The 12,864-nt window shown below is 45.5% G+C and overlaps 1 protein-coding gene across 2 annotated transcripts in view; it reads right to left on the bottom strand.

Annotated features, from left to right (window-relative positions):
* The window catches only part of spc24 (SPC24 component of NDC80 kinetochore complex), a 31,791-nt gene that overhangs the window by 13,442 nt on the left and 5,485 nt on the right, over positions 1-12,864 (bottom strand). Inside the window, exon 1 of one of the 2 annotated variants that reach the window (XM_028823213.2) lies at positions 4,625-4,754. The exons of the other annotated variant lie outside the window; for it this stretch is intronic. Coding sequence (XP_028679046.1) covers positions 4,625-4,646 — 22 coding nt within the window. The 5' untranslated portion in view covers positions 4,647-4,754. Of the gene's footprint in view, positions 1-4,624; positions 4,755-12,864 lie in introns of those variants that run through there. 2 annotated transcript variants of the gene reach the window in all.

Raw genomic sequence — 12,864 nt, 5'->3', positions numbered from 1 at the left:
ATTTGTGCTCTACAGACAACACTCAATAACCCACGATGTCTTCAGTGAGAATGTGTTTTCAGAAACATTTATTCAAAATCAAAAAAATGGAAATCTCACCTTCATGTCAGCATTCAGAGCCTTTCACACTTTTTAGGATTCCTTCAATTCCACCTTCAAGTCTTCGAGTGGAAGTCTCTACAAGCTTTGCATACCTTAACTTGGGCAGTTTATCCCATTCTTCCTGGCAGATTCTCATAAGTTCTGTTAGATCCAGTGGCGTAGCGTAGTGGGGGCGGCAAAATTTCACAATAAATAATATCTTGTAAAAATTTGAACCATACCTAAATAAGGGGGTGGCGGACACCCACGCTACGCTACTGGTTAGATCAGCTGGGATGCATCAGTAAACTGCCATCTTCAAGTCTCTCCATTGGTTGGGCCACTTAAGGACGCTAAGAGACTCGTCCTGAAGCCCCTCCAGCGTTGTATTGGCTGTAGAAAATGATCTGTCGTCCCAGTCTGATGGTGTGCACACTAGATTTAGGTTTTATTCAAGGACCTCTCTGTACTTGGCTTCATTCATCCTCCCTCCAATTCTGACCAGTCTCTGTGCCCCCAAAGCACAATGCTACCACCACCAGCACAATGTTTTACTGTAGGGTTGGTATTTGGTAGGTGATAAGCAGTGCCTGGTCCTGGTCAGACATAGTGCTTGGAGTTCTTTCTGCCCAGAGTTCAATTTTAGGCTCATCAGGCTGAAGGGTCTTTTTCATCGTGTTCTCACTGTTCTTTAACTCCATTGTGGGTTTCATCGAGCCACTGTGCCATACTCACCTGAATGATGGAGTGCTGCTGAGATGGTTGCTCTTCCAACATGTTTCCCCATCTCAGCAGATGACTTCTGATGCTCTGTTAGAGTGCCCACTGGGTTCTTGGTGGCCTCGTGCCCTTCTAGCCCAGTTACTCAACTCTAGGAGTCCTAATATTTCCAGTCTTCTTTCATTTCCTAATTATTGAGGCTGCGGTGCTCCTGAGAACACTCAAAACTTTAGAAATTGTTTGGTCTCCTTGCCCTGATCTTTGCCTCACCACAATTTGATCGCAGAGGTCCACAGAGCGTTCCTTGGACTTCATGGCTTGGTTTTTGTTCCGACACGTAGTGTGAATTCTGGGGCCTTCTATACACAGGGACACGCGTGCCTTTCTAAATGACATCCAGTCACTTCATTGTGCCACCGTTGGACTCCAGTTGAGCTCAAGTCACGTCTCAAGGAGAATTAAAGCAAACGGGAGGCACACGGTGGTAGCGCTGCTGCCTCGCAGTAAGGAGACCTGGGTTTGCTTCCCGTGTTCTCCCTGCATGGAGTTTGCGTGTTCTCCCCGTGTCTGTGTGGCTTTCCTCTCACATTCCAAAGACATGCAGGTTAGGTGGATTGGTGATTCTAAATTGTCCTTAGTGTGTGCCCTGCGGTGGGCTGCCCGGGGTTTATTTCCTGCCTTGTGCCCTGTGTTGGCTTGGATTGGCTCCAGCAGGCCCCCGTGACCCTGTAGTTAGGATATAGCAGGTTGGATACTGGATGGATGGAGGCACACAAGCACAATTTGGAGGGCCACAGCAGAGGGTCTGACCACATCTTGGAATGAGAGATTTCAGGTTTTGATTTTGAAAAAGTTTAGAAACCTTTCAGAAGACATGTTTTCACTTTGCCATTATGGGCTAATTGAGTGTAGAATGATGGGCAGAAATGGCAAATTTATCCAATTAAAATGAAATCTACAACACAAAATTTTTTCTTTTGGTTTGCTGCTTGGTTGGGGCTGCAGCCACTCTGTATTACCATCGCCTGGAATAGTCAATGTTTGAAGAGCATTCAGTGAGCGGGTGAACTGGCATGGCACACACAACCCACAGACAGGCAGGAGCTGCTGGTCGTTGCCAATATGACGGTGATGAGAGGCTTTCATTCCAGACGTCCAGTCTCCACGTACGCGTGTTGGAAATGCTGACATTTTCTTTCAAAGTGACTTGCGAGTTATTGCAGTCCCAGAGTTTAAAGCCGGCCAGGTTAAATGAGACAGGCTTTGGGTCACTCGGTGAGCTACTGGGGGCTGTTACTGTACAAGGTGGTCAGCACGGTGGCCCGAGCTGCTGTGCTGCACTTCCAGGGTCCTGCGCTCAAATTCTTGCACGGTATGGAAGTCAGCGCCCGCTGTCCACAATACTTTGGCTTCCTTCCTCATCCCCAAAACATGAAGGCCTGGCTGATTGGCGACTCTCGTGACTCAGAACTGAGAAGTGTGGCAGTGTGCCCGCCGCCCATCTGATGCTGCCAGGATTTTTGATTTGTTTTTTTGATATACTTTATTAATCTCCGAGGAGAAACTGTCTTTTCACAGAGCGCAGGGTCGGCTGTTGTTCAGCGCCACTGGAGCGATTTTCAGGAAACTCCACAGCTGGATTAAGCAGGTGTTGAAAATGGATAGAAGGACGGAATATCTAAACCTAAGGTTCCCAACGAGGGCAGTACCGTCCACCGGTGGGCGCTGAGAAAATCTAAGGGGGCATTTCTGGTCCAAGACATGTTAAGGGGGAGTTGAGGACCAGCCGCCGCCCCCTTGGACAATACTCGCAAGAACGCGCTGAAAAGTTTGATTAATACTAAATCATTGAACGCATTTTTCAACCAATTATTCAAAATGTCCATTAAGACCCACCCATCTGTATTAAATAGTAGATATTAGTACATTATATTTACAAGTTTGCACAAGTCACGCATTCTCAGATCATGCAAGTTCTTACAAGATTAACGCATGCGCAGAGGACCGACTCTAGTCACGTTCTGACAGGTTCATTGAACATTACTATAAATATGTGAGGCGTTTTTTAATCAATACCAGTTTTGGAATTCCTTCAGCGCAAGTGTAAACCTAAAATTACAGTGTGGTACCTACAGAAAGAAACCTTACGTGGCCCTAATTATTAAAAACTTGGGGGCTTCGCCGCTTGCTCGCTTCACTCGCCACCCCTCCACCCCCCCGGCCTGCACTACACACCGGCCACTTCACGTCTCTGCCGCTCGCGTGTGTGGATTTCACTTTCACCAAACAACAAATCTTTTAATTCTCGCAGATACGCCTCTTCATTGGGTAGAAAACATACTTTTCCCTGATGGCAACACGAATTAGACGATCTACTGTACAATCGATCTAAGTGTCCCATCCTCATATTTAGCCGAAAGAGGATTTAGCAGGATCAGCAATCAATTAACAAAGAAAAGAAACAGATTGTCAGTAGTGGAACCAAGCTCAGCCCTCTCACTAATATTATATTCATTTTTTTAATAATATATTTTTTAATCATACTTTGAGTAATACACCAATATTGTTAATATCTTCTAATAAAATAATTTTTAAAATCTGTCCTTGTTTTTCGATATATAGTATAGTTCACCCAAGGCGGGGCACTATCGAATCTATCCATCCATCCATTTTCCAACCCGCTGAATCCGAACACAGGGTCACGGGGGTCTGCTGGAGCCAATCCCAGCCAACACAGGGCACAAGGCAGGAACCAGTCCTGATCAGGGTGGTAACCCACCGCAGGACACACACAAACACACCAAGCACACACTAGGGCCAGTTTAGAATCGCCAATCCACCTAACCTGCATGTCTTTGGACTGTGGGAGGAAACCGGAGGACCATCTTACAATAGCATTTGTAAGATATCGAATCATTTTTTGAAAAAGTGGCCCTCTCAGGGTTGGTAGCGAGATCCTGCCCCAAGTTGGAGGAGTTCAAGTATCTCGGGGTCTTGTTCACGAGTGAGGGAAGAATGGAGCGTGAGATCGACAGGCGGATCGGTGCGGCATCCGCAGTGATGAGGGCTCTGCATCGGTCTGTCGTGGTGAAAAAGGAGGCTCAGCTCTCAATTTACCAGTCGATCTATGTCCCTACCCTCACCTATGATCATGAGCTATGGGTAGTGACCGAAAGAACGAGATCGCGAATACAAGCGGCTGAAATGAGTTTCCTCCGCAGGGTGTCTGGACTCTCCCTTAAAGATAGGGTGAGAAGCTCAGTCATCCGGGAGGGGCTCAGAGTAGAGCCGCTGCTCCTCCGCATCGAGAGGAGTCAGATGAGGTGGCTCGGGCATCTGATCAGGATGCCTCCTGGACGCCTCCCTGGTGAGGTGTTCCGGGCACGTCCAACCGGGAGGAGGCCCCGGGGAAGACCCAGGACACGCTGGAGGGACTATGTCTCTCGACTGGCCTGGGAACGCCTCGGGATTCTCCCGGAAGAGCTAGAAGAAGTGGCCGGGGAGAGGGAAGTCTGGGCATCTCTGCTCAAGCTGCTGCCCCCGCGACCCGACCTCGGATAAGCGGGAGACAATGGATGGATGGCTCTGACCCAATAAAGGTTGGGCACCTAAGATCTAAACCAATGAGCCAGTATTTACTTTTACCAGTAGGTGGCACTGAAACACTAGCAATACATAACTCCGAGAGACGCCGCCGCCGCCCGCAACTCCAACGGTTTGCTTAAAGAGACGCACTTCGCATAGAACCATCAAAGCGTACACATTTAATCCCCAATATTAATTACGTATGAATAACTTAAAAGGGTTCTTGATAAAACTTTACCATTGTTTTTCACGAAACACATTAAACGTTGAACACGGGCAAGTGGATGTGAAGAATCCACAAGGAACACACCAAGTGAAAAGACGCCGACGACAGGCGAGGTGCAGCCCTCTCGCGGTATTTCGACCGGGCGGGCAGATGAGATCTCCTCCTTCCAAGGCGGGAAGAACTCATTTCCGGTCGCGGACTGATGAACTTCGCGCCATTGCAGGACAATAAAAGCACGTGCGGCTTCAGGAGGACCGACGTCACTTCGGGTTAACGCCGGCTGATGGTCTGACACACAGTTGCCAGAGTGGGTGGTTTCACGATCAGATGGAGTCTTTAAATCTCTTGTGCGTAAAAATGCTTGTTTGGGTCTGTTCCCTAATTTTGGGCTTTTTTTCTTGTCCTCGATTTTGTAAGGATTACAATGTCTGTTTGCATTTCCACGTGCAGTTTAGTCCACGAAACCTGAAACGTCACACGGCCTCCTTCAGTTAGCGTTTAAAATCTGTCACTTTCACAGATAGGTACTGTGCATTCAACCAATGACCTGTAAGTCACCGCTGCTGCTACCCAATGATTAATCAAAAAATGCAACACGCATAGCCAAACCGTCTCCCATCATATTTATTTTACTGTTCACCATTTAAGAAAATCCATTTAAAAGCTGCGCTCTGTGTGAATTGTGCCCAATAGTTTATCGACCGCCCAAACATGCAAATTAGGAACCAATTGGCCAATCAGACGAATGACGTTCACAGATTAGGAGTAGGAAGGTGTATTTGGGTGGCAAATGAAATGGATTAACCAATGCTGGGCTCGCTTTTGTAAAATTGGACGGGATAATGACTGTGATTGGGCTGTAAAGTGTCTGTCAAGTCTAGCTACCCTGGCGATGATGTGCCGCTTTGTTGTTTTGGGCGGTTTGAAAGAGTCTTGAAATAAAGTTAACGTAACGTCCTTTTGGAGATACAAGGCTGGTGGCGACCTTTAATGAATTGGAATTTGCGATGCGTTATTAACCGGATACGTCCGTACTGTAACACCTGCCCTCCGCGGGGGCCACGTGAACGATTCATTGGTCCCCGTTAGAGCGACTCGTCATTGGCAGAGCAGCACACGGCAGGTGACCAACGAATAGGAGCGTACGCGACCAAAGTCCGGTGGGAGAGCTGGGAGGACGGTGGAGTTTCTAACGGGTTCTATAGTAAATCTGAGGCGTACTTCCAGACGTAACTTTACAATCTAAGTGTCCCAATAATAATAATAATATCAAGTCGATTGTTTTCATGTTTTTCACAAACGTGCCAGGGTGATGATGAAAGGTTCTGCTGGCGAGTAGACTGCTTCTTTATTTTGACACAAGACGGGTCATATTTAATTAGCTTCTGGTAAGAAAAAAGAAAACAAGAATTGTTAGTCATTAAAGTGCAATACAGTAAAGCAAGAAACAAGTAAAATGATTGGCTTTATTCTCAAATCTCTTTATAAAAAAAAATAAAACGAATGTAAAATTGCCTAACAAAAATGAGATTTTCCACTGAGCCTGCAGGGAGAACTTGGGGGTTGGTGGCAGGATTGGCACTCCAGCCACTGTAATGAAACCGGACGGTGTTCCACTCCATTCAAACTAGTGGGGTGCTGAGGTGTCCCCAGTTGCCTGGCTGCACTCGGGTCCTAATTTGGAATTCTGAGGGGGTTTGTGGTGTGGTGGGTACGGCGGCCCCCAACCTCCCCACTAACCAGAAGAGCGCTCTTATTATCGCTCCAGCCACAGAAGGCAGCAGTCCTCACTCACTCCCAGTCACTCCTCGATGGCCGCAGTGACTACAGGGTTTTCAGTTAAGCACCAGTTGTTGCTCTGAAGCCATCATTGTGCAAGCAATATTTGTGTGATCCAAAAACCTTTTAATTCCTAAACAGCCATAGTTTCTATTTCCTTCTCACTTCGTTACCCAGATGCCAATTCACTCTGAGACGTGAATGACGGAGGAGCCAGCGGTTGAGTGTATAAATTGATCCATTTTATGTCTGAATGTGTTCATCATGAAGTTATCTGTTTTAATAAAATAATAGTAAATAAATGGAAGAAAAAAATGGACTACTAATTTCTAATGTGCTCCAATCCAGAAATTTGGGTTAAGACAAATGTGGAAAAACTGGCAGCTCGACAATAAATTGAGGACAAGCTGACCCTGTCCAGAATATGGGACTCCTCTCAGTGACAGAAAAACACAACGGTCAGTCTGAAGTTTCACTTGGTCCTTCATGAATAGATGTTTGATTGTTTCAAAAAAATGTTGCCAAGGGAGAGAGGAAGACTTGGGCTCTTGGACCGAGCTCTTATGGGTGGGCCTCACTTCATCTTATCAAATCACGTCTTTTGAGATATAAAAGTTGTACATCTTAGTGTAGTTGGCCCAGCCTTGAGATGTCCCATAACAAAAGGCGTAAGCTACTCAACTCCAGGAGGTTATGCAATAAAACTCTGGACCCAGGCAAGCATGAGGACCAAAGTTGACCATCAAGATGGTGGTATTTTGAAGTTAAGATAAGATGAGATATCACCTCCTGTGACACCATGACCAGATGTTCTGGGTCTGCTTCAGGGGACATGTTGTCACTTAAGTCACACCAGCACTGTCCATTATGGTGGCATCGCATGGAGCTGCAGCACAGGTAATCTGAAAAGCATCCTCGTGACTGGCATGGTGCCGTTATGAAGAATGTGTGTTCCACAATGCTGCAGCCTTGGTTCCTGTCCACTACCACTAGCTGGAGAAGCCTTGTACTGGAACAAGGCAGTCATACTTGTCTTCCTGTGTGAGAAACCATCCTACTACCAAATGTGCAATAACATCTGTTCATCTCCTCATCCTCCCTTGCCATCATCAGGGTCACCGAGATCTGGGAGCCACCGTTGACCGGTGGAAGGAGACACACGTTTTTTGGATTCTGAGAAGACATCCCAATCTGTTGAGGAAATCCATTCAGGCCAGCAACTGGGTGCAAGCACCTTCAGGGAGGATGGCTACCTGCTGCACCACAATCTTGGCACTAACTTGTCATGAAAAGTCCATCCAGTCTCACTGCGTAGGAACAGGGATGCCAGTCTGATGGGTTACAGAAGGTCAAATGCGTATTTGGTTGTATTCATGGCCTTTTCACCACTTCAGCCTGGAATCCTTTCCTTAAAACCTGCCAGGTGTTGAGCCATTGCCAGCCATGCACATGTGTGCCCGCTTTTTGCTCTTTCAAACTGGCTTACTCCAAACTCAACTGAATTTCCACACTCGACGTCTGGAAAATGCTTTTAAGCCATTTCCCGTCACTCCCATTAACTTTAATTGTGTGACAAGAGCAGAGCATTATGGTGCCAGAGGACCCACTGGTTCATGCGTGACGAGGGAATTCGTTTATCATTTTATAATCACTTGGGAATCCAATTAAATAACAACCCAAAATTCAGGTGCCCTTGGGGTGCTGTCTTCCTGCTTTTCAGACTCACACTGGGAGAATCAAACACACTTGTGAACATCTCAGCTGTGACCTCTTCGGCCCACCCAGTCACACAACAACACGTCGCTCTTAATGGCCGAGAAACACCAGCAGCTCTGCTCGGTTACAGGACGGCGTCGGTTTGGCATTACATCCGAGGTCAGCTCTCGTGAATGAAGCGGGGAGGTGAGAGTTTGGGCCGACACACTCAAATAGTGGCAGCCTGGCCAGAGTTAACCAGAAAGGCCTCTATGACAGACGGAAAGGGGGCCAAATCCGGAAGGCCTAAACCCACGGTTTTCAAACTTTTTTGAACAAGTACCACTCTGCGAGGACCAGTAAACTGAAGTACCACTGTCAATGAATCGTTAATTTACACCCGTGTTGTTTTGAAGAAAAAGTCACTATAATCACTAAAATGACTATAATTATGACGTTAAAGTGATATTAAACTAATTAAGGAAATGGGTGCCCGCGCTAATAAAAGCCGGCTTGGAGTATTCCATGCATTTACAGTAGTATACTTATACTATACATGATTACATGCAACATATTGGCATTCTAGCAACATCAATTCGTGGAAAATAAAGGACCACACGAGTACCACTTGGCATGACTTGAAGTACCACCAGAAGTACGCGTACCACAGTTTGAAAACCGTGGGCCTAAACGACATCCCAGACCCGTGAAAACGATGACCGACCAAAAACAGTACAGGAACAGAGCAACACCGAAGGTCACGTGAAGAACTGGCGGTCCGACAGGAAACGGGGAACCCAGCAACTAAACTTCAGGTATCGCTTCTCATTTAGTTTAGTTTTATCTGTTGTGGTGTTTATGACTGAAGATGTCCTACTGTTCGTGGGGTTTAGAAATGGCTACATCACCACAAAAACGGACATCACCGAGTATGCAAAACACAGGCCTGAAAACAAGAAGCAGGTTTTTGATCCAATTAGATCAGAGTTTCTTAAACTATGGGTTGCGACCCAAAATGGGTTATGGGTTTCCGCTACTGGGTGAGGAGTCACCGTTGTATTTAATGGGAACGGGGCATTGATGGTACGTCACGGTGGGTCACCGCTGGTCGACGGGAAAACTCAAAGCAGCCATGTTGATCAGCGGCGATTCTCCAGCTAACAAAATAAAATATATGTCAGGGTAGAATTCTACGACTTTGAAAGTCTACCACACAAGTGGAAGGTCCTAGAAAACGACTGAAATAAGCAGATGCTAAAGAGTAGCACAAGCTCGGTCATAACATAAGCATTTCGGTAATAATCAGTAGTACATTTGGTATGTTAAAAAAATATATATGTTTCAGTCTGAAAAGTATATGCAAATACCCCCCCCCCTCATATGAACAAGTGAGAGAAAAACTGCACTGTGAGTTCAAGAGAGGCGAATATCTACTGTCACGTCTGTTCGAGTAGCACAGCATTGCAACTAGTAAGAGCTGCACAATTAGTCCAGTGGATCGAGACGGTTATTTTAAAATGAGTTCATCAAGAACACGGGGGCACAGTTGGAAACTTGTGAAGGGTTAATTTCGCACAAACATTAGGAAGTTTTTCTTTACACAAAGAACGACAGACACTTGGAATAAGCGACCAAGTAGTGTGGTAGACAGGAGGACTTTAGGGACTTTCAAAACTCGACTTGATGTTGTTTTGGAAGAAATGAGAGGACAGGACTGGTGAGCTTTGTTGGGCTGAATGGCCTGTTCTCGTCTAAAGTGTTCTCATGTTCTAACTGATCAGTACTGCATCGGTTATTTATTAAAAAATACATAGCATTTAAACCGGCATCTACTGAAGAAACCAGCACAGTTTTTGGTAATACATGAAGATGGATTTCTGGCCTTGCTGCTCACTCGTACTTGAGCGTTGTACGTGTTGTTTTTTGAAAGTGTGAGCACCATATATTTATTAATAATTTATTTTGTTTTCTGCATGTTTTTTGATGGATTCCTTGATGTAAGCTCTGTAGTAGTCGGGTGCAGAGATCACACAGGGTTAGGCGCGTGACGCAAACCCTTGCGGACTCTACAGTTTGACCTCATTATTGAGTGGATTGTCAGGGACTTGTAGAAATGTCCACACCACCTGCTGGATCTGTCTTTACTCTTCCTCTTGCACATTTTGTGTCCCACATTTTTCCGCATCAACTCTCCTAGAGGAAATCTGGGAATCGCTTACAACTAACTTATCTTGCAAGTAAAGATGTATGGCTTGGATGGAGGAGAGGAAATATCTGCCAGATATATCTTTCCAAGCTCAGAAACCAGAAAAATACACAATGAACGGTGTTGGGAATGTTACTTTTAAAAGTAATTTACTTACATTATGACACAAGTGAACTAAATATGCTATATACTTATAAAAGGTTACAAACCACGAGTTACTTTTGAGTTACGTTTTCATCTTTTGTATGACGAGCTGCACATCCGACAGGCCGTCCAGTGTCTGAAGCGGGTGAACCGGCTTTACTCCACTCTTCGCCACACGGCCTACCAGCAGATCCCCCTCAAAATCCAACTCCATGTGCCTCTCTCATTTCTAATTTACGACAAACCATCACGATCAACCCTCCAAAAGGGAACCCCAACCTCACTACCACCACCGCGCTCTGATCTAATGTACGTATGTCATTGAGAACCTCTGAGGAGACAAAGCCCCCCACTCGATTACAAAACCGTGTAGGACAAAGAAGCCAATAAAGCCAGAAATAACCGGCGCTTATATGTTTCCACTTCAGGTACTGAGTAGATCCTCAGCCCAGATATGAACCTTCTTGTCTCTCTATTATATAAAAAAAATCTTTCAATATGACAAGACATTTTAGGAGACGAGATTTTTTGGAAAAGATTTTTTCAAGTCCTGCGAGACGAGAATATTGCCGTGAGATTTTTTCAAGGCCCGCCCTCTTCTCCAAACATTTTCAAACAAGACCACGATCCTCTCACCTCTCATTCGTGTGAATGATTTTGTCAGACACACTTCCTGCGCTCGCAGCTCTTATACATTTTTACGTTTTCCTCACTTTAAGTTCCCAATTACAGAAGACGTATTATGTCCAAATCTTACTGAAGAATTTCATGACAAAGGGTTATCAACAGAAAAAATGAGTACACGGGCAACCCCAGCACCGAGAAATGAAGTCAAACGAATTAATGCACGGCAAATTGGTTACATGCGTATCAATAGACTCTGCACTGAAACATTTAGTGGTGATTATGCAGAAGATGAAAACATCAACTTACAATATCACGTAGAATAACTACAACCGTCTGGTCATCCACCACTCGAATTACTGTAGAAAGGTCATGTAGTACATCATCTGGGCATAACATTACACACCAAAGGAGATCTTGATATGCCATTCATATTAAAACATTAACAGTTTTCCATTAGAATAACTTTTTCAAAGACAATTAACAAATCTCGGAGCCAAACATTTGAAAAAGTCATTTTACTTAATAGAGAGAAAGAAACGAAATTCAATCACGGGCAGTTATACGTCGCGTTGATGCAAATGTAACACTTCAAATGAAAATCTGTTTAAATTGTACATCTGCATCCCCATACGCGAGTGGCAGAACCGCAAAGAGGCTAGCGTGTAGCACTGACCCGGCGGTTGGCGTGTTTTATAAATATGTCTAGTCCTTCATTTACTGTGAAGTAAAGAACATCCATCCCCTTGTACCGTTCCCAACCCGAACCCCCAAAGAGTTGCAGTATGAATGCTGACCATGGATCACACTGCTTCGAGGAACTGGAGGTTCTGTTTACACCAAACCAACACAAATGACTAATGGTGGCCTGGCACCTCACCCATCGTTTGGTCTTGTTCACGCCACATGCTGCTTCTCTCCAGCCCTTCAGCTGAACTGATAATTGATGAATGCAAAATTGTTACCTTTCATCTAAAACGTAGACAGCTGAAATAAGGGGAGACAAAAGAGGAGCAGCGTGCAGGGTTGGATCTTCAAGATGAGCTTCACCCGAGTTCAGGAGCGGGTAAGCAAGAAATGAAATTTACACGGCGGTTGGCTGGCAGTTCAGAGTGTCATTGGGGAGTAACCAGTGCATCATGAAATGCAGGTCGGCCCACCTTATCCGCAGGTGTATGCTTTCAGGACCAACCCCCCCGTGGATGTGCAAAAACACATCTGCTCAGGATTTGTATAAAAGCATAAAGAAGCAAACACGGCGCTGATACACCAAGCCTGAGGGTTGGCTGGGCTTGGGTACGCCATGTTTGTTACTTGTGCTGCATGCGGGAATTTCAAATGTTCTCTTCCAAAAATATTCAGGATTTTTTTGTTTTTTATAATAATTTCGAACCACGGTGGGTCAAATCCGAACCCATGGAGAAGGCGGGCCGACTGTAGTCCATTCCGGGCCTAAACGTCACCAGCTTGGTGACAAGAGGTCAATCAAGAAAACCGAAACAAGATGAAAACTACAACCGAAAATCCCGCCAGTCGAGCGGATATGCGGACGTCTGGGTAGCCGACTGACACAAAGAGCCCTGCAGAACGCTAAGTGCGGACTGGCTGACCTCGGATGTAATGTCTGGCAGACAGCAGTTCCAATCTGGAGATGTCTGACGCCTCAATTCACAGAGACAGCCGGTAGGCCGGTCCAGCGGGCATTTTAACTGTCGTCTCTCCCCGTTGTTTTAGTGTTTTCTTTTTTTGAAAGAAAATATCAAACAAGCTAAAGTGATGTGAAATTTGTATTTCTGATTGAATC

Source organism: Erpetoichthys calabaricus, chromosome 17, assembly GCF_900747795.2.
Source record: "Erpetoichthys calabaricus chromosome 17, fErpCal1.3, whole genome shotgun sequence".
NCBI lineage: Eukaryota > Metazoa > Chordata > Cladistia > Polypteriformes > Polypteridae > Erpetoichthys > Erpetoichthys calabaricus.
Note: the sequence above shows the minus strand (reverse complement) of the source record. Positions and strands in the feature narration are given on the sequence as shown.